Here is a 22495-nt window from a genome sequence, read left to right as displayed (position 1 = left end):
AAACCTCATGCCAATAACGAGCGCTTTCCAAACAACCCCTACGCACTTCAGTGTGTGCAGATCTCAAATAACCAGATACAGTAGGTGTGATAAATATGGCGGACTACAATCAGGAAAAACATCCACTTTTAAAATGAAAGACCACCATACATTGATGAATAGCGTTGTTCCAGTCCATCCTTGGGTGTAGCTGTCCTCCTCAATCTTCTTGGAATTCTGCGTAGTTTTCCTTTGAGCCGGTGCTGGTGCCATCCTTATGTCATTATATTGCTATCTGGTTGTATTGCTATCTGGTCGTACTGCCATCCACATACCCTGTTAAACCTCCAGTGAGCTCTCCCCTGGAGGAAGTGCCTCTGCTTTAGCGTGACACACACGGCTTTGTTCACTGTCCCCTCCTGTAACCCCAGTAACCTGTGCGCTGTCAGTCCACTCAGTACGACCTCAGACCAGCAGATCTCCTGTGTGTTGGCCTTGTCTTGTGTAGCAAAGATAGAGAGGAACTACGAGCTGCACTTATTGAGGTGTGCTTACGCGGTACGGCCTGACCCTGCCCTTATCTGGTGCCCTTGAACACCAGTGATATATTTTTGATATTACCATGTGTGCATAGCTGATTACCTTTTCTCTGGCTGACAATTGGTCATTTTTCTTCTCTCCTCCTTCTCACAGGAAGCACTTGCAGAACGGGATCACCAAGGAGAAGCATCTATAATGGCCTCTCTAGCTCTATCTCCTGGCACTTAACTCTGAATGCAAGTAACCTACATTTAGGTCTAAGTGAATCGCAAAAAGGTAAAAAAATATCAAATTAGAAAAGTGATAATTTTTCATTCTGTTTTGTCATTGTTTTATTATATCACGGTGAATGCTATTTCAGGTGACCTTTGTCTTATTAACATTACATTTGAAGAAAAAGAAAGGTGTGAGTTATGTGAATGTCCTCTCGTGTATTCTACAGGGGCATTTAGAAGTTGTGTCAGCTCTAACAAACATAAGACAAGGTTGAGCTATTGATTTTTAAACGTCTAGACCTATAAAAAATAATAACATGCATACGTTGGAGGACAGGGCTCTATTCAGTCTGTCACTGAAGCATTACAGATTGCGATATAAAAATGTAAAGGTCATTTTTAATTGAGCCTACATGCAGAGTTTACCGTGAATGCACTCTGCTAACGTGGAAACGTTGCCTTTAAATGTAATCACAATGTAATGATGAACTTCTGCAATACGGATAGATTAGGGCCCTAAAGCACTCACACAGTCACCATGTCAAAGGTCCTCTCTAGTATAGTATCAGGTGTCAGGTAAGACCCAAGTGCAGACTGTGTAGAAGTAACAATGTTTAGTGTAACAGGCAGGCAAACGACAGGTCAAGGCAGGCAGGGGTTGATAATCCAGAGTAGTGGGGCCAAGGTACAGGACGGCAGGCAGGCTCAGACAGAAGGTCTGTAATCCAGAGTAGGGGCAAAGGTATTGGACAGGAGGCATTCAGAGTGGTCAGGCAGTTAGGCTCGGAGTCAGGACAGTCAGGGGTCAAAACCAGGTGAGCGAGAAAAGAGAGACTGGAAACAGCAGGAGCTGAGCCCCAAACCACTGGTAGGCTTGCTCAAATAAGACAAACTGGCAAAGACAGACAGAAAACACAAGTGTAAATACCCAGGGGATAAGTGGGAAAGATGGGTGACACCTGTAGGGCGGTGGCGACAAGCACAAGGACAGGTGAAACAGATCAGTGTGTGACATGGAGAGAACTGCATCTGCGTTTTTAAAGATCCTTCCTCTAAAAGCTTTTTAAAGTTTATACCCCCTATTATTTCAGGAGTGAAGGCTAAAATACTAAAGGGAACTATTGCATCATGTCACCATTGTGGGTGAGAGGTTGCATGTAAGGGTCTGGTTTTGTTTTCCAAACATGTATTCATTTTCTTATCATTGCACAGGTCGATAGTGACCACATATACATTTCCTCAGCCTGACCTGCAATATTTGAAGAGCCACTTCGGTGTAGTATTGATGTCTTTTAAATGTGAATGACTTGTGAACCAATTTTATTTTTTATTTTTTTTGCTGTCATTTGATAGGCATTAGAAATATTGCTTGCATTCCTGTATGGAAAATGCATTGTCACATTTTCTGTTTTTAGCTTCTGTTGTCACACTGAAATGAAGGCATACAAGCTGATAGCTGGTTAATGACAGCTGATGTAGCTGAACTTGGTTGACTGGGTTTAATATCATCCTTATGATTTTGGTAAAGATATGGATTAGAATAATAATCAATATGGTGGTGGTTGTCAGGTTCACAGAAAAATGTAAGCAAATGGCCTTTACTTGTGTAAAAGAAGATACAAATCAAATGTGAAAAACATATGCAGATATGGTATTCAGGAATGCATGACATTGCAATGGTTTTGGAATATGCCATGAAGTCATAAGCAAAAACCACAAATTAAGAAAACTACAAACTATGTAATCTTAACCTTTATCAATGTGCTGAACTGACCTTAAAAAAGTTAAGTAATTAGAGCCGACCGTCACACACTCCAAATGGTTCTGTCCTTACATTTGAATGTGCCACTGGTTGTGTGTGCATGTGTTCCGCAACTCTCCAGTTTTTCTCTTTGCTGTGCCTGTGACATAAGGGGTGCTGTCCTTTTCGATCAAATTCAACCTCTTTTTGTTTTGATGAACAGTATGCTTGTGCTGGAACAGGCCACAGATGTCGGCAGGTAGAAGTGTCCGTAGTTGTGGATGTGTCTTCCAGTCCCCAGCCCTAGCTACCACTAGTGCCAGTGCCTGGGATTACCTAGATTTTGATATTACATGCAATTATCATTATAGATTTTTTTTTTGTTTAATTGCTGTTTCTGAAAACACTGTAATCCAGTCGTGTCCCTTTTCCTGTGTATGCGTTGGTTAATGGCTTGTGCCCAGCCATCTACCATGGTACTGTCCACAAAGGTGTGCACACTTTCCCTCCATCTCTGTCCAGCTCTCTCCTGGTCTGTCTGTCCTCTCCACCACAGACAACCACCAACAACCAGATTGGCTTTGTGAGGTGAAACTACTCACAGCAAATTCCCTCTTTTCAAGAAACAGTATACTCCCCTTTCCCCCCCAAAGAAAATACATTTGTGTCAGAAAGACTAAGGTTATAGAGTAGTAATCACTTTTGTAAGTTTTATTTTGAGGCAGATCTGGCAGTTTTTTGTAATAAGCATTAAATATATAGAAGCCCATCAGTTCAGAATGAAAATGTGGAAGAATAATGATTCTATGCGTTGCATTAATGCTTTAAGAATGTGCCAAAAATGTTGATCTTTATCACAAGAAGTTTTCTGATGAGAGGCCTGGCCTGGACCTGGGTGGCTAGAAAGAGCTGTTATAATGGATATGAAGAGGGTATGCCTCGCAGGTGTTTCTTACAAATTGCACTGTCATTTATTGCTGTTTTTTTGATCATCATAAAATAGGAATGCAGGTAGATTTGGGATTTTTTACAAATTTCTGGACGTTAAGAATCAAATGAGGTATGAAGTGAAATAGTTAATTGGTTTTAGGTAGATATTTCTTTGACCACTGACACACTGCAAGGTCTCTACCATCAGCCCCAAGTTTCAATTTGACCACTGACACACTGCAAGGTCTCTACCATCAGCCCCAAGTTTCAATTTGACCACTGACACACTGCAAGGTCTCTACCATCAGCCCCAAGTTTCAATTTGACCACTGACACACTGCAAGGTCTCTACCATCAGCCCCAAGTTTCAATTTGACCACTGACACACTGCAAGGTCTCTACCATCAGCCCCAAGTTTCAATTTGACCACTGACACACTGCAAGGTCTCTACCATCAGCCCCAAGTTTCAATCTGACCACTGACACACTGCAAGGTCTCTACCATCAGCCCCAAGTTTCAATTTGACCACTTTGGTATGACAGGTACTGACTTGTAATAAAACAATGTTAATAATTCCATTCAACCAGTGTTATTGTATCATGTTTTCCCATAAAATAAAATGTGTTCATTTGAAAAAGAAACTGACTTATTTCAACAAATGTATTTATTTTTGATGTCATTGTTGCAAGAATCAAGTTTTTGTCGATCAGGTAAAACACAGTTAAGAAAGATAAAACAAAGGTGTTGGACAAAGAGTCTCAGAAATGGGAGAGTTCAATTCAGTGCACAGTTAAGCATAGTCTGCTTCAATAAATACAAATTCTAAGATATGTCCCACACAGCTTTTTCCGTTGTGTAGATAGGTGAATCTCACCAGTCCATTTGCCTTCACTGACTGCAGGAGTGACATGGCATGCAGTATGTAAATATACCAAATACAGCACTCAAGCACCGTCTCCTCATCTCAAGATCAAAGACTGTCAGGGATATAGACGACACAGATCAACACATTACCAGATTCCCTTCGAAGGTCCAATTCGATCTAACAACACGTCTTGCCTTTCTTAACACTTTAGTTGTTGATAAGCAGAGCAAGGGGGGATTTGCACATCGATGTGGAGCTAACCATTTTGCAATAGACACGTCCAGATAGATGGAGGCAGAATCGTGTTGGTAGACGAACACTGCATACGTCTCATTAACATTTGTGTGAGGGGTGGGCCTAATTTTTTTCACATTTTAAAATCTAAACTGTCACATAGTAACACTAGTAAACAAATGTGTCACAAAGGGGTGAAACCCCAAAATGATACATTTCCATTCTATAACCGGACTTACTCTTATGGCAATAGGAAGTATAGGGGACACTATCATTCTTATTCATACATTTATTTCATTAGTTCAGTCAAGGCCATGAATCATGTTATCGACACACTATTCAACATTTACAGTGCCTTGCGAAAGTATTCGGCCCCCTTGAACTTTGCGACCTTTTGCCACATTTCAGGCTCCAAACATAAAGATATAAAACTGTATTTTTTTGTGAAGAATCAACAACAAGTGGGACACAATCATGAAGTGGAACGACAGTTATTGGATATTTCAAACTTTTTTAACAAATCAAAAACTGAAAAATTGGGCGTGCAAAATTATTCAGCCCCTTTACTTTCAGTGCAGCAAACTCTCTCCAGAAGTTCAGTGAGGATCTCTGAATGATCCAATGTTGACCTAAATGACTAATGATGATAAATACAATCCACCTGTGTGTAATCAAGTCTCCGTATAAATGCACCTGCACTGTGATAGTCTCAGAGGTCCGTCAAAAGCGCAGAGAGCATCATGAAGAACAAGGAACACACCAGGCAGGTCCGAGATACTGTTGTGAAGAAGTTTAAAGCCGGATTTGGATACAAAAAGATTTCCCAAGCTTTAAACATCCCAAGGAGCACTGTGCAAGCGATAATATTGAAATGGAAGGAGTATCAGACCACTGCAAATTTACCAAGACCTGGCCGTCCCTCTAAACTTTCAGCTCATACAAAGAGAAGACTGATCAGAGATGCAGCCAAGAGGCCCATGATCACTCTGGATGAACTGCAGAGATCTACAGCTGAGGTGGGAGACTCTGTCCATAGGACAACAATCAGTCGTATATTGCACAAATCTGGCCTTTATGGAAGAGTGGCAAGAAGAAAGCCATTTCTTAAAGATATCCATAAAAAGTGTTGTTTAAAGTTTGCCACAAGCCACCTGGGAGACACACCAAACATGTGGAAGAAGGTGATCTGGTCAGATGAAACCAAAATTGAACTTTTTGGCGACAATGCAAAATGTTATGTTTGGCGTAAAAGCAACACAGCTGAACACACCATCCCCACTGTCAAACATGGTGGTGGCAGCATCATGGTTTGGGCCTGCTTTTCTTCAGCAGGGACATTGAAGATGGTTAAAATAGATGGAGCCAAATACAGGACCATTCTGCAAGAAAACCTGATGGAGTCTGCAAAAGACCTGAGACTGGGACGGAGATTTGTCTTCCAACAAGACAATGATCCAAAACATAAAGCAAAATCTACAATGGAATGGTTCAAAAATAAACATATCCAGGTGTTAGAATGGCCAAGTCAAAGTCCAGACCTGAATCCAATCAAGAATCTGTGGAAAGAACTGAAAACTGCTGTTCACAAATGCTCTCCATCCAACCACACTGAGCTCGAGCTGTTTTGCAAGGAGGAATGGGAAAAAATGTCAGTCTCTCGATGTGCAAAACTGATAGAGACATACCCCAAGCGACTTACAGCTGTAATCGCAGCAAAAGGTGGCGCTACAAAGTATTAACTTAAGGGGGCTGAATAATTTTCCACGCCCAATTTGTCAGTTTTTGATTTGTTAAAAAAGTTTGAAATATCCAATAAATGTCGTTCCTCTTCATGATTGTGTCCCACTTGTTGTTAATTCTTCACAAAAAAATACAGTTTTATATCTTTATGTTTGAAGCCTGAAATGTGGCAAAAGGTCGCAAAGTTCAAGGGGGCCGAATACTTTCGCAAGGCACTGTAATTTAAACAATAAGAAAACTAATTTGGGTTAGAGAGAGAAAAAAAAAAAAAAGAAATCTAGTCATGATGACCAAATACATTGACCATCCAAACAAATATCACCAAGTTTCACTACTGCTACTCCATAGCTGCCCAAGAAGATGACCCACTGACGTTTGGCAAAATTCACACTATAGGGCACTGAGTGAGCCATGGATTTAGAAATGCCCAATCCCACATCAACCCCTAGTCCCTCCCTACTTATGCATGTGTAGAACGGAGAGGATTGGTTGGGTATAAGCTGGTGAAAATCGCACTTAGCCAATCAAAGAGCCAGGTGATGCTATTACCATATTGACACCTATCGAATTATCTCAGATCATGGGGGAAATAGCGGTTAATGTGGGACTGGGTTTACGAGGTGGTAACGTTTGACATCTGTTTTCAGGAGGACAGGAAGACTAAAGGAACCGACTAAATGACTAAACTTGGCAGAGAGAAATGATTCAACATGTTTCATTTCCAAAGAGGGAAAAAGGCAATATATTGGGTGGTAAAATGTTTTTATATCATAAGAGCTGCTTGGTCCGCCCCCGTTTTGTTATTGGCTAGAACTCGTTGTCGCTGTGAGGAGAGGAAGAGTCTGGAGGATAGTAAGGGGAGGGGCTTAATGCTGCTTGGTCTTGGGTGCTGTTATTCTGCGCACCACACTGTAGAGAACTCCAAAGTGCTGAAGAGAGAAAAAAGCGAGAAACATTATTAACCCCTAAATAAGCCGGCTGAGAAGACGGCAGTCATCTGATTTACAACAATGACCTGGTTAGGAGTTACAGGGGGGAGGCTAGGTCAAACAAATGACCATACATCAAAATAACATTAGTGACCATCAGAATGGCGATGTTGGATCAATACATACCTGAATGGCCAGATATATCACTCCGAGGTAAGCTGCGATGCAGACCGCCAGAAGCAGGTCAAAGATGGCTGGTTTCACCCTGTTAGGAAAGCAAAATGTGACACAAAAGCAAGCTGAAGAGGTTTGAAGTGAAAAATCAATAAGCTATTGCACTAAAGAACAGCACTGTGAGGGCTAAATAGAAATAGAGTGGGCAGCTATCACCTACCTGTAAGCATTCATGGTCTGTTTGAGCTGATCATAGAAGACAAACTCTGGGTCTCTGAGAGGGAGAATACAGATGACATCTGTCACTGAAACTTCAACCATTAACTTTCATATGGTCATCGGATCAATAAACAACAGTAAATAGAAAGTGTACAACTCTCATTAAAATCCCATCCGTCCCAGACAATTTATTCCATACAAATCGTCTTCTACAACACAAGTAAAGGAGTGGTTCTGTCACAGTTTTGAACACTATGAGAGGGTGGATCAGCTTAATATTGCGGAAAGAATGTTGCTTCCAATGTAATTGTCTGCATCCTATCCCCCATATTTTTGGGGTAAATATATATATATATATATATATATATATATACACACACACATACATACTTTTTTTAAAGAATATACCTTTATTATTATTCCCCGCAAACCCTTCCGCCGATCCCCCAATTGGAGTAAACTAATAAACACTTCTGCTTCTACCTTCAATCCATACATCTTATACATACTCTACAGACAGTCTACTTTACAATAGTTGTCTCTTGTTTGTTCGTAGTCCTTCCTCTATTTCTGATGTCCATCCAGTTTGATGATTTCTATTTGTAACTATGCTATTTCACAAAAGTTCCGAACCTATATACATTTTACAGATCCCGTATGTTTTACATTGTTTATCTTGTTATTAGTCCCACCCTTCAGCTCCACTCAACCCCTCCCATCTGTCTCTCAACATCATCCATTTCGGATTTCTACTTGCCATATACTGTATTTTTCAACTGTGCTGTGATGCTTCACAAAATAATTGAACCTTCCTATTCTCATAGCTTCTACAGATTGTAAATGAAAAATAAACATTTTTTGCTAAAATAATTATTATATTATTGATTGATTGACTATGGCTTTTCAAATCACCCAGTATTGTTATCTGTAGTGTTAGTTCTAGGTAAATGTTGCAATTCTTCAGCCATTCCTGGACCTGTGACCAAAAATGAGCTACATATGGACAATACCAAAATAAATGATCTAATGACTCTGCCTCCTCACAGCGGAATCTGCAGAGCTGGGAAGATTGTATCCCCCAAATATATAACATTCTATTAGTTGCAATTTTGTACAGTAATTTATATTGAAAAATTTGAAGTTTTAAATCCGGCGTTGTTTTGCGTATCAATTCATAAACCATGTGCCATGGAATGGGTACATCGAAAATCTCTTCCCAACTATTTTGCAATTTATATGGCACAGCTGTCAGTTTTTTGGTCCTTAAATGAAATTGGTATATGTTTTTATTTATCACACTTTTCTTTAACCATTTATGTTCTTTAATACAGGGCCGACATACAAGTTCCTTACCTTTTTCCCCTTCTACTTGCCTCTTCCATTTTTGTGGTAATGCTGCAATTAATTGGTTGTAATTTTGGGTAGAGCAGACATTTCCATATGTCTGTGTTAGCTGCATGTGCAACATAACTCCACCAGTCCTATTTATGATATCATTCACTAAAATGATACCTTTTTAAAAAAATTATTCGATAAATACAGTCTTTTTGTCAATTAGTATATTTGAATTTAACCACAATATTTGTTGTACTATTTGTTCCGTCCTTTCAGGCGGATTAAACTGAAATGGCAACCAACTTTCTAAGGCTTGTTTAAAAAATTAAGATATTTTGGAGATTTGTTCCTTTTCAAACAACCGAAAGTGAGCAGGTGTAATCTGAATAAAGGGGAAAAGGCCCTTCCTGAATATAGGATGAGACATTCGTACCAATTGACTAGAGAACCAGTTTGGATTTAAGTATAACTTTTGTATGACTGATGCCTTTAGTGAGAGGTCTAATGCTTTAATATTTAATCATTTCTGCCCACCGAATTCATATTCGTTATATAAATAGGCCCTTTTAATTTTATCTGGTTTGCCGTTCCAAATAAAATTGAATATTTTTTGTTCATATAATTTAAAAAGCAGGTCACTAGGTGTAGGCAAAACCATAAGCAAATAGGTAAACTGTGATATAACTAAGGAGTTAATCAGGGTGATTTTTCCACAAATAGACAGGTATTTTCCTTTCCATGGTAGCAAGATCTTATCTATTTTTGCTAACTTTCTATAAAAATTTATTGGAGTGAGATCATTTCTTTCCTTTGGGATTTGTATACCGAGTATGTCCACATCTCCGTCAGACCATTTTTAATTGGTAAACTACATGGTAATGTAAAATGTGATTTTTTTTTTGTGATCCAATACGTAATATGGTACATTTATCATAATTTGGTTTTAATCCAGAGAGGATAGCAAAAGTATCTAGATCCTCTAAGAGGCCGTGGAGAGACTCAAATTGTGGTTTTAAAAGAAAACATGACTTATCAGCGTACAATGACACCTTAGTTTTTAAGCCATGGATTTCTAATCCCTTAATATTATTGTTTGATCTAATCTTTGCAGCTAACATTTCGATGGCAATAATAAATAGATATGCCGATAGTGGACGTTTAAAACTTTCTGAGATGTAGCCATTATTTACTATTTTACACCTAGGGTTACTATACATAACCTTAACCCATTTTATAAGAGATTCCCCAAAATTGAAATATTCTAGGCATTTACAGTGCCTTGCGAAAGTATTCGGCCCCCTTGAACTTTGCGACCTTTTGCCACATTTCAGGCTTCAAACATAAAGATATAAAACTGTATTTTTTTGTGAAGAATCAACAACAAGTGGTACACAATCATGAAGTGGAACGACATTTATTGGATATTTCAAACTTTTTTAACAAATCAAAAACGGAAAAATTGGCCGTGCAAAATTATTCAGCCCCCTTAAGTTAATACTTTGTAGCGCCACCTTTTGCTGCGATTACAGCTGTAAGTCGCTTGGGGTATGTCTCTATCAGTTTTGCACATCGAGAGACTGACATTTTTTCCCATTCCTCCTTGCAAAACAGCTCGAGCTCAGTGTGGTTGGATGGAGAGCATTTGTGAACAGCAGTTTTCAGTTATTTCCACAGATTCTCGATTGGATTCAGGTCTGGACTTTGACTTGGCCATTCTAACACCTGGATATGTTTATTTTTGAACCATTCCATTGTAGATTTTGCTTTATGTTTTGGATCATTGTCTTGTTGGAAGACAAATTCCGTCCCAGTCTCAGGTCTTTTGCAGACTCCATCAGGTTTTCTTCCAGAATGGTCCTGTATTTGGCTCCATCCATCTTCCCATCAATTTTAACCATCTTCCCTGTCCCTGCTGAAGAAAAGCAGGCCCAAACCATGATGCTGCCACCACCATGTTTGACAGTGGGGATGGTGTGTTCAGCTGTGTTGCTTTTACGCCAAACATAACATTTTGCATTGTTGCCAAAAAGTTCAATTTTGGTTTCATCTGACCAGAGCACCTTCTTCCACATGTTTGGTGTGTCTCCCAGGTGGCTTGTGGCAAACTTTAAACGACACTTTTTATGGATATCTTTAAGAAATGGCTTTCTTCTTGCCACTCTTCCATAAAGGCCAGATTTGTGCAATATACGACTGATTGTTGTCCTATGGACAGAGTCTCCCACCTCAGCTGTAGATCTCTGCAGTTCATCCAGAGTGATCATGGGCCTCTTGGCTGCATCTCTGACCAGTCTTGTCCTTGTATGAGCTGAAAGTTTAGAGGGACGGCCAGGTCTTGGTAGATTTGCAGTGGTCTGATACTCCTTCCATTTCAATATTATCGCTTGCACAGTGCTCCTTGGGATGTTTAAAGCTTGGGAAATCTTTTTGTATCCAAATCCGGCTTTAAACTTCTTCACAACAGTATCTCGGACCTGCCTGGTGTGTTCCTTGTTCTTCATGATGCTCTCTGCGCTTTTAACGGACCTCTGAGACTATCACAGTGCAGGTGCATTCATACGGAGACTTGATTACACACAGGTGGATTGTATTTATCATCATTAGTCATTTAGGTCAACATTGGATCATTCAGAGATCCTCACTGAACTCCTGGAGAGAGTTTGCTGCACTGAAAGTAAAGGGGCTGAATAATTTTGCACGCCCAATTTTTCAGTTTTTGATTTGTTAAAAAAGTTTGAAATATCAAATAAATGTTGTTCCACTTCATGATTGTGTCCCACTTGTTGTTGATTCTTCACAAAAAAATACAGTTTTATATCTTTATGTTTGAAGCCTGAAATGTGGCAAAAGGTCGCAAAGTTCAAGGGGGCCGAATACTTTCGCAAGGCACTGTATATATAAACTCCAGTCGTACTTTATCAAAAGCCTTTTCAAAATCAGCTATGAAAACCAAACCTGGTGTCCCCGATATTTCATAGTGTTCTATTGTTTCCAGTACTTGTCTTATATTATCTCCAATGTATCGTCCATGTAAAAAACCTGTCTGATTAGGATGAATAATATCTGACAATACTTTTTTAATTCTATGTGCCAAGCATTTTGCTAGGATTTTTGTATCACAACACTGAAGTGTAAGAAGTCTCCAATTTTTTAAATGGACTGGATCTTTATATATACCACTTGGGTCCTGTTTCAGTAATAATGATATCAGACCTTCTTGTTGCGTGTCTGATAATCTACCATTTATATAGGAGTGGTTAAAACAAGCCAATAATGGTCCTTGTATACTTCCACTGGTATGCCATCCAGCCCTGGAGTTTTCCCATCCTTAAAGGCCCCAATTGCCTCAAGCAGTTCCTCCTCTGTAATTTGGCCTTCACGTGAGTCTTTCTGTACAGATGTTAATTTTACATTATTATTAGGAAAAAAATCCATATAATTAGTTTCAGTTAGTGGAGATGGAGGAGTCTGAAATGAAAACATATTCTTAAAGTACTTTACTTCCTCTTTCAGAATATCATTTGGTGATTCATGCGTGCCTCTGTCATTTGTAACAAGTTTTAATACATTTTTTTTGGTAGCATTTCTATATTGAAGATTGAAAAAGAATTTGGTGCATTTTCCCCCATATTCCATCCAGTTCACTTTATTTTTATAATGTATTACACTAGATCTTTCTTGAATAAGTTCCTCCATTTCTTTTTGTTTTTCCTCTAACTTATTCTGTGCCTCTATAGTACCGTTTTTATTGCTATCTAACTGTACTGTTAGTCCTTCAATTTCCTTTGTTAATATGGACTCTTTTGATCTAAATTGCTTTTGTTTTATAGAGTACTGAATTGCATTGACTCTAAAGGCACATTTAAAAGTGTCCCATACAGTAAGGGTATCTGCTGTACCTATGTTATGTCTGAAAAGGTCAGTTATAAATTCTTCTGTCCTAGTTCTAAACAATTTATCATCTAGTAGGCTTTGATTAAACTTCCAATATCCTCGCCCACGTGGAAATTCTGTAAGAGTAATATATATGCCAATAATGTGATGATCCGACCGCATTCTGTCCCCTGTCAACACTTTTTAAACTTTTGGTGCCAGAGAGAATGGTATAATAAAGTAGTCAAGGCGACTAGCTTGATTAAGCCTCCGCCATGTATATCTCACTAGGTCAGGGTATTTAAGTCTCCATATATCCACCAATTCCAATATATCCATGACATTCACTACGAGCGGTCTTAGTGGCTTTGTGATTCCTCCCAAGGCATACACGGCAGAACCACTAGCGGTGACCAGTCTAGAGGACCAGCGACACCTTGTATTAGCCGTAGCACTGTGGTCAGTGACTGGTCACCTCTTGTCAGCCTTGACGTAGTGCCTGCGGACGTCCTTCAGGTAGTGTCCCAGGTGGTACTCCAGGGTGCTGACCACGCTGCTGTCTTTGTCCACCAGCTGGGCAGCCCGCGGCTGGGCTGTCAGCCAGTCCACCACTGACGACAGCTGCTCCTCCTGCACCTGCTGGACACAAACACACAGTCGCACACTCATCATCAGTGGTCTTATAGTACACACCTTGATGCACACTTGTCTTGTTAAGACACACACATCGTGACCCTGACTTTAACGGTCCATGCTATGACAAAACTAACCACACAAACTAGCCTAAGAGTCCTGGTATGTAGAGCAGCCTTCAAAGACGCTTGGTAAAGGTCACATCAGAGACAGCCTGAAAGGGAGGAGACAGCAGGTACAGTCACATTCAACCACTCACCATTTGTTCAGTGAAGATCTGCAGGTCTCCTGGAGCACCCTGGACACACACCACACACACACACACACACACACACACACACACGAGAGAGAGAGAGAGAAAGGTCAAACCTGCTGTACAGTTCAACTTAAAGCATTATATAACTTTGAATAATGAAACGTCCTATATTGTACATATCTTTACCTTCTCTGTGAGGTTGTAGATTACTCTCGCCAGTGACTCTGCAATCAGCTTTGTGTTCCTGCTGAGCTTTCTCAGATCCACATACGGTCTGTAACAGTAATTCACAGTTAAATTAACCAGCAATCAGGAGCACCTCAACAAAGAAAAAAAACTAACGGAGGAGAATGGAAGGGGAGCAGACAGTCCACTGGGCTGGGAGGAGGGGAGATGGCAGTGATGAGGTTGGGAGGATAGACGGTGCCCTACGGCGGGATGAAGGTGTCCAATCCAAAATCAACCCAGTAGCCCAGTGTTTCTTAACCTTTTCTATTCCACTTACAAGCTATGTTCCATCCTCCTGGAGGTACCGCTAACAGTAAGACACAGTATTCGTGTCAGTTAAGCATCTCAGAGACCAATAGCTCCACCTTCCTGTGAAATCAGATTTCTACAAGTCCCACATCTACGGTCCCAAAGGCAGGGGTGGGGCAATACGGTCCTGGAGGGCAGCAATGTGTGCAGGCTAAAGTGTGCAGGCTTTTGTTCTAGCCCAGCACTTACACACCTGATTCAATTGATCCTATTGAGCAGTTGATTATTATATTGAAAAAGGTGTGTTAGGTGTAGCTTGTGGTGTGGTTTGGGGTCGGCAGGGCAGAATGGGGGGGGGGGGGGGGGGGGGGGGGGGGGGGGTGTAGCAAGACAGTTGCGGGTGACAGGCGGTTGGATGCTTGGTCGGACTGCAGTAATAAACCCACCCAGCAGGGGGCTCTCCCACTCCGTGGCGAGAAGAGGGGGACACTGACCGCACGTCCATGATGCTGGAGCGCTGTGCCTCACGGTGGCTGTTGAGGTGGGACAGGGTGAAGGCAGGCAACCGGCGGATCCCGAAGCGCTCGTGCTCCCACGCCAGCGTGTCGTCTGCCAGGTTGATCTTCTTGTGCACCATGGAGAACTTGACCTCTGGGTACTGGCTGGATGCCACCTGAGAAGAACACAGAGGAGGTTAGAGGTCAGGAGAACTTGACCTAATGAGAACAGTAGGGATGTGTTATATGTGGTCAATATATGTTAGTTTGTATCAGTGGTGTGTATCATATGAATTTCAATACTAAAAAAACTGTGTGTGGTGAGTGTTCCGTCGTGGTCCTTACAGTCTCCAGCTCTTTGAGCAGGGCGTACTGGGTGGTGCCTTCTTTAGGTGGTTTGGACACATGGAGGTGCAGACTGTCCCCGTTCCCCAGGGTGTCCAGACACAGCACAAACGCCACGTTGTCCTGAAGCAGACTGGAGTCTGCAGAGAGAGAGGGAGGAAAGGATGGAGGAAAAGAGAAACTGTTTAAACTGCAATATGAACATGTACGCCCATTGTTTTGCATGCAGGACCACAATTTAACAAGAATTGTTGCCGGTATCACGTTTAATTTCCATTCATTTGCAGTGTGTACTCTACAGTGTCCCACTGTGGCAGTCATAATACCTGTCCAGTAACTGAGTCTATAGCCTTCTGAGCTTAGTGTACCTGTATGATCCAGGTTGTCCTCCAGCCATCTCTTGGTGCCTTGGTAGTTGAACTTCCCTCCTCCAGAGACAAAAAACAGGAGGTTGTATCTAAGAAGACAGCAGGTGTGTTAGAAATGACAGGAGAGTACATTCTTATTAATGTGGATGTTCACTGGCCTCCATTAGATCAACAGACTTGTACAGTCTGGTAGCTACATGTTGGGAATTCCAAACATAGAATATCAGAGGAGAAAAGGCTAGTCAGTTGCAATAGTGTTTCTGAAATCTGCAACAAGTGGCTGACTTGTCTTTACCTTGCTTTACCTGTCCTGTACTTTTGCTTCCTGACGACTGCACCTTTTTCCCCTACCCGCTCTATGGTAGGGTGGGGCTTCTTGCTCTTTTGTTCCTTTTTACTAGTGATATGCAAACAGCCCTTATGCAGAGTTAGCAGTGGTTGCTGGTTAGCATTTTGTTTCTGTCTGTATGGAGAATAAGTTGATACCAGAGTTCACCTAACACCATGGAAAATTGGCAGTGTGCCTTAACGCCCACAGATTTACATTAATTTCAAATCAAAATGTATTTGTCACGTGCCGAATTCAACAGGTGTAGTAGACCTTACAGTGAAATGTTTACTTACACACCCTTAACCAATAATGCAGCTAAGAAAAATAATTATTAAGAAAAGTAAAAAAAGAAATAGATAAAAAAGAAAATAGAAAATAATTAAAGAACAACAAAATAACAGTAGCGAGGCTATATATAGGGGGTACAGGTACAGAGTCAATGTGCGAGGTCACAGGTTAGTAGAGGTAAATGAGGTAATATGTACATGTAGGTAGACGTGACTATGCATAGATAATGAACAGAGTAGCAGCAGCATAAAGATGGGGGTGGGAGAGGGGAGACAATGTAAATAGTCCAGGTGGCCATTTGATTAATTGTCCAGCTTGGGGGTAGAAGGCTTGGGGGTAGAAGCTGGTACCAAAGCGCCAAATCTAGGACCAAAAGCCTTTTGGTCCTAGACTTTGGTGCTTTGGTACCGCTTGCCGCGAGATAGAGAGAACAGTCTATGATTTGGGTGACTGAGTCTGACAATTTTTTAAATAGTTTTTTGGTGATGTGGACACACCGAGGAACTTGAAGCTCTCAACCTGCTTTACTACAGCCCAGTCAATGAAAATGGGGGCGTGCTCGGTCCTCCTTTTCCTGTAGTCCACAATCATCTCCTTTGTCTTGATCAAGTTGAGGGAGAGGTTGTTATCCTGGCACCACACTGCAAGGGCTCTGACCTCCTCCTTATAGGCTGTCTCATCAGGCCTACCACTGTTGTGTCTTCTGGCAAATTGAATGATGGTATTGGAGTCGTGCTTGGCCATGCAGTCGTGGGTGAACAGGGAGTACAAGAGGGGACTAAGTACACACCCCTCAGGGTCCCCAGTGTTGAGGATCTGCGTGGCAGACGTGTTGTTGCCTACCCTTACCACCTGGAGGGTGGCCCGGAAGCTCAGGATCCAGTTGCAGAGAGGTGTTTAGTCCCTGGGTCCTTTGCAAAGTGATGAGCGTCGTGGACACTATGGTGTTGAAAGCTGAGCTGTAGTCAATGAGCAGCATTCTCACATACAGTTGAAGTCTGAAGTTTACAGCCAAATACATTTAAACTCAGTTTTTAAAAATTCCTGATATTTAATCCTAGTAAAAATGCCCTGTCTTAGGTCAGTTAGGATCACAACTTTATTTTAAGAATGTGGAATGTCAGAATAATAGTAGAATGATTTCTTTCAGCATTTCTTTCTTTCATCACATTCCCAGTAGGTCAGAAGTTTACATACATTCAATTAGTATTTGGTAGCATTGCCTTTAAATAGTTTATTGGGTCAAATGTTTTGGGTAGCCTTCCACAAGCTTCCCACAATAAGTTGTGAATTTTGGCCCATTCCTCCTGACAAAGCTGGTGTAAAACTGAGTCAGGTTTGTAGGCCTCTCTGCTCGCACGCACTTTTTCAGTTCTGCCCACACATTTTCTACAGGATTGAGGTCAGGGCTTTCTGATGGCCCCTTCAATACCTTGACTTTGTTGTCCTTAAGCCATTTTGCCACAACTTTGGAAGTATGCTTGGGGTCATTGTCCATTTGTAAAGACCCATTTGCAACCAAGGTTTAACTTCCTGACTGATGTCTTGAGATGTTGCTTCAATATATCCACATAATTTTCCTTCCTCATGATGCCATCTATTTTGTGAAGTGCACCAGTCCCTCCTGCAGCAAAGCACCCCCACAACATGATGCTGCCACCCCCGTGCTTCCCGGTTGAGAGGGTGTTCTTCGGCTTGCAAGCATCCCCCTTTATTCTCCAAACAAAACAACGGTCATTATGGTCTAAACAGTTCTATTTTTGTTTCATCAGATCAGAGGACATTTCTCCAAAAAGTACGATCTTTCTCCCCATGTGCAGTTGCAAACCGTAGTCTGGCTTTTTTATGGTGGCTTTGGAGCAGTGGCTTCTTCCTTGCTGAGCGGCCTTTCAGGTTATGTCGATATAGGACTTGTTTTACTGTGGATATAGATACTTTGTACCAGTTTCCTCCAGCATCTTCACATGGTCCTTTGCTGTTGTTCTGGGATTGATTTGCACTTTTCGCACCAAAGTACGTTCATCTCTAGGAGACAGAACGCGTCTCCTTCCTGAGCGTTATGACAGCTGCGTGGTCCCATGGTGTTTATACTTGCATACTATTGTTTACAGATGAACGTGGTAACCTTCAAGCGTTTGGAAATTGCTCCCAAGGATGAACCAGACTTGTGGAGGATAACTTTTTTCTGAGGTCTTGGCCGATTTCTTCTGATGTCAAGCATGATGTCAAGCAAAGAGGCACTGAGTTTGAAGGTAGGCCTTGAAATACATCCACAGGTACACCTCCAATTGACTCAAATTATGTCAATTAGCCTATCAGAAGCTTCTAAAGCCATGACATAATTTTCTGGAATTTCCCAAGCTATTTAAAGGCACAGTCAACTTTATGTATGTAAACTTCTGACCCACTGGAATTGTGATACAGTGATATAAGTTTAATAATCTGTCTGTAAACAATTGTTGGAACAATTACTTGTGCCATGCACAAAGTAGATGTCCTAGCCGACTTGCCAAAACTATAGTTTGTTCACAAATTTGTGGAGTGGTTGAAAAACTAGTTTTAATGACTCCAACCTAAGTGTATGTAAACTTCCGACTTCAAATGTAGGTGTTCCTTTTTTCCATTTGGGAAAGAGCAGTGTGGAGTGCAATAGAGATCGCATCATCTGTGGTTCTGTTGGGACGGTATGCAAATTGGAGTGGGTCTAGGGTTTCTGGGATAATGGTGTTGATGTGAGCCATTACCAGCCTTTCAAAGCACTTCATGGCTACACACGTGAGTGCTACGGATCGATAGTCATTTAGGCTGGTTGCCTTGGTGTTCTTTGGCACAGGGACTATGGTGGTCTGCTTGAAACATGTTTGTATTACAGACCCGGTCAGGGACAGGTTAAACATGCCAGTGAAGACACTTGCCAGTTGATCAGTGCATGCTCGAAGTACACGTCCCGGTAATCCGTCTGCCCCTTCGGCCTTGTGAATCTTACTCACGTCGGCTACAGAGCGTGATCACAGTCATCTGGAACAGCTGATGCTCTCATGCATGCTTCAGTGTTGGTGGTCTCGAAGCGAGCATAGAAGTATTTTATCCTGTCTGGTAGGCTCGTATTACTGGCCAGCTTGCAGCTGTGCTTCCCTTTGTAGTCTGTAATAGTTTGCAAGCCCTGCCACATCCGAGGAGCATCCGATGAACCATCTGTTTGATGGTTCATCGAAGGGCATTGCGTGATTTCTTATTAGCGTCCGGGTTAGAGTCCCGCTCCTTGAAAGCGGCAGCTCTACCTTTTTAGCTCAGTGTGGATGTTGCCTGTAACCCATGGCTCCTGGTTGGGGTATGTACGTACGATCACACTGTGGGGATGATGTCATTGATGCACTTATTGATGAAGCCAGTGACTGATGTGGTGTACTCCTCAATGCCATCGGAAGAATCGCGGAACATCTTCCAGTCTGTGCTAGCAAAACAGTCCTGCAGCTTAGCATCTGCGTCATCTGACCACTTCAATATTGTGCGAGTCACTTGTACTTCCTGCTTTTGTTTTTGCTTGTAAGCCGGAATCAGGAGGATAGAGTTATGGCCAGATTTGCCAAGTGGAGGGCGAGCTTGGTACGCGTCTGTGTGTGGAGTAAAGGTGGTAGAGAGTTTTTCCCCCCCTCTGTTTGCACATGTAACATGCTGGTAGAAATGAGGTAAAACGGATTTAAGTTTCCCTGCATTAAAGTCCCCGGCTACTAGGAGCGCCGCTTCTCGATGAGCATTTTCTTATTTGCTTATTGCCTTATACAGCTCGTTGAGTGAGGTCTTAGTGCCAGCATTGGGTTTGTGGTGGTAAATAGACAGCTACGAGAAATACAGATGAAAACTCTTGGTAAATACAGTGTATGTGATCTACAGTTTATCATGAGATCATGAGCAAAACATCAAGACTTCCGTAATATTAGATTTCATGCACCAGCTGTTATTTACAAATAGAAACAGACCGCCACCCCTTGTCTTACCGGAGGCAGTAGTTTTATCTTGCCAATGCACCGAAAACCCAGCGAGCTGTCAGCCTCGACTCAGTGAAACATAAGATTTACAGTTGAATGTCCAGTTGGTAGGATAGTCTTGATCGGAGCTCATCCATTTTATTATCCAATGTATGCATGTTGGCTAATAGGACTGATGGTAGAGGCGGATTACTCACTCGCCGGTGGATGCTTACAAGGCACCCCGACCTATGTCCCCGATATCACCGTCTCTTCTTCATGTGAATGACGGGGATTTTGGCCTTGTTTGGTGTCTGAAGTAAATCCTTCACGTCTGACTCATTAAAGAAAAAATCTTCATCCAGTACGAGGTGAGTAATCGCTGTCCTGATATCCAGAACCTCTTTTCAGTCATAAGAGACAATGGCAGAAACATTATGTACAAAATAAGTTACAAAAAACACGAAAACACACAGACAATAGCACAATTGGTTAGGAGCCTGTAAAAACGGAAGCCATCTCTTCCAGCGCCATCTGGAGATCTGGTTCCTCAGCACAAACTGCTCTCACTCCTGGGTGTTTAGAGTACACTTCTTCTAGAAATCGACAAATACCTTCTAAGAACCACATCTCTTCTACTTTATTATTACAAGTACTACTGAAAAGCATTTTAAACACAAGGTCTCCATCTTCTGAATATTGTATGAGGTTTATTCTTACATTTGTACGTTTTACACATTTTCCTCGGCTGTGGGTGCCTAGATGCCGGAAGGAAAGGTGTGGATGGTTATAACCTTGTAAGAAGCCTGATTTCTCAGGGGGGCTGGGGATGTGTGTTGCTCACCCAGCGTGTGTCCTCTTGTAGGTGTAGAGTCTGGAGAAGAGCCTGGCTAACTCCAGCAGCATAGACACCCCACTGCCGTTAGAGTCTGCTCCATAGGACAGCCACTGGACAGGACAACACCACAATCATACAGAGAACACATTTACTTAGCATCTTCACTTCTAGTGGACTACTATAAGAATGTTTTAAGATTAATACACAATGCAGAAGACTAAAAGGTCAAGAGGACTAAAAGTCAATAGAGTACTAACGATCAATGGAAATAGAGTATTTTCCGTAATAGGGAATTAATGAGTAATGGGTCAGAGACATAAGAGGAATTTGTCTATACATTGAGCCTGAAATAGGATACTTGTTATTTGACTATTGGCCCAGTTCTATTGCAAGAAATTCTAGTTGGTCAACCACTCTGCTAGGGTTGGGTAATAAAACTACATCCTGTCCCTTTGTTCTGTGGAAAGAATCACTGAGGACAGGGGAGAATGAACATCTACCTCTCAGCATAACATCTATGATTTGTCCTCTTTGAATGAAACTATTTTTCTCCCCCTGATTTGCTTTGGGGTTTGTGTTATTAAAGAGGACAACATATGCTAACACCACAATGCCGCTATATAAATCGATCAATAAAAAAATAAAATACAGTGCCTTCAGAAGCACCCCTTGACATTTTCCATATTTTGTTATGTTACAGCCTGAATTTGAAATGGACTACATGGAGATGTTTTGTTACTGGCCTACACACAATACCCCATAATATCAAAGTGGAATGATGTTTTTAGAAATGTTCAATTCATTAAAAATGAAAAGCAGAGATGTCTTGAGTCAATAAGTATTCAACCCCTTTGCTATGGCAAGGCTAAATAAATTGAGGAAAGATTTGCTTAGCAAGTCAAATAAGTTGCATGGACTCAGTGTGTGCAATAACAGTGTTGAACATGATTTTTGGATTACTTACAGTTGAAGTCGGAAGTTTACATACACCTTAGCCAAATACATTTAAACTAGATTTTTCACAATTCCTGACATTTAAACCTAGTAAAAATTCCCTGTCTTAGGTCAGTTAGGATCAGCACTTTATTTTAAGAATGTGAAATGTCAGAATAATAGTAGAGAGAATGATTTATTTCAGCTTTTATTTCTTTCATCACATTCCCAGTGGGTCAGAAGTTTACATACACTCAATTAGTATTTGGTATCATTGCCTTTACATTGTTTAACTTGGGTCAAACGTTTCGGGTAGCCTTCCACAATAAGTTGTGAATTTTGGCCCATTCCTCCTGTCAAAGCTTGTGTAACAGTCAGGGTTGTAGGCCTCTTTGCAAGCTTTTTCAGTTCTGCCCACAAATGTTCTATAGGACTGAGGTCAGGGCTTTGTGATGGCCACTCCAATACCTGGACTTTGTTGTCCTTAAGCCATTTTGCCACAACTTTGGAAGTATGCTTGGGGTCATTGTCCATTTGGAAGACCCATTTGCGATCAAGCTGTAACTTCCTGACTGATGTCTTGAGATGTTGTGTCAATATATGCACATAATATTCCTTCCTCATGATGTCACCTATTTGGTGAAGTGTACCAGTCCCTCCTGCAGTAAAGCACCTCCACAACATGATGCTGCCACCCCCGGGCTTCACGGTTGGGATGGTGTTCTTTGGCTTGCAAGCCTCCCTCTTTTTCCTCCAAACATAACCATGGTCATTATAGCCAAACAG

At 41.4% G+C, this 22495-nt stretch overlaps 2 protein-coding genes across 6 annotated transcripts in view; one reads left to right on the top strand and one right to left on the bottom strand.

Annotated features, from left to right (window-relative positions):
* Nucleotides 1-4047, top strand: part of LOC110499356 (ceramide synthase 1) — a 59684-nt gene extending 55637 nt beyond the window's left edge. For both annotated transcript variants that reach the window (XM_021576482.3, XM_090199328.1), the window contains exon 7: nt 673-4047. In XM_021576482.3, the coding sequence (XP_021432157.2) occupies nt 673-715 (43 nt within the window). In that variant the 3' untranslated portion in view covers nt 716-4047. The remainder of the gene's footprint in view (nt 1-672) is intronic.
* Nucleotides 4048-4052: 5 nt separating this feature from the next.
* The window catches only part of LOC110499138 (BOS complex subunit ncln), a 30762-nt gene continuing 12319 nt past the window's right edge, over nt 4053-22495 (bottom strand). Inside the window, exons 6-15 of one of the 4 annotated variants that reach the window (XM_021576276.3) lie at nt 20783-20886; nt 15352-15440; nt 14984-15123; nt 14636-14814; nt 13851-13938; nt 13668-13706; nt 13251-13414; nt 7569-7622; nt 7361-7439; nt 4053-7174 (exon numbers count right to left, since the gene is read on the bottom strand). In XM_021576276.3, coding sequence (XP_021431951.1) covers nt 7112-7174; nt 7361-7439; nt 7569-7622; nt 13251-13414; nt 13668-13706; nt 13851-13938; nt 14636-14814; nt 14984-15123; nt 15352-15440; nt 20783-20886 — 999 coding nt within the window. In that variant the 3' untranslated portion in view covers nt 4053-7111. Of the gene's footprint in view, nt 7175-7360; nt 7440-7568; nt 7623-13250; nt 13415-13667; nt 13707-13850; nt 13939-14587; nt 14815-14983; nt 15124-15351; nt 15441-20782; nt 20887-22495 lie in introns of all 4 variants that reach the window. The other 3 variants (XM_021576109.3, XM_021576190.3, XM_021576363.3) reach the window with 3 other exon arrangements.

The sequence above is a fragment of the Oncorhynchus mykiss genome, chromosome 1 (assembly GCF_057628025.1).
Source record: "Oncorhynchus mykiss isolate SJ-2025 chromosome 1, ASM5762802v1, whole genome shotgun sequence".
In the NCBI taxonomy this organism is placed as follows: Eukaryota; Metazoa; Chordata; class Actinopteri; order Salmoniformes; family Salmonidae; genus Oncorhynchus; species Oncorhynchus mykiss.
Note: the sequence above shows the minus strand (reverse complement) of the source record. Positions and strands in the feature narration are given on the sequence as shown.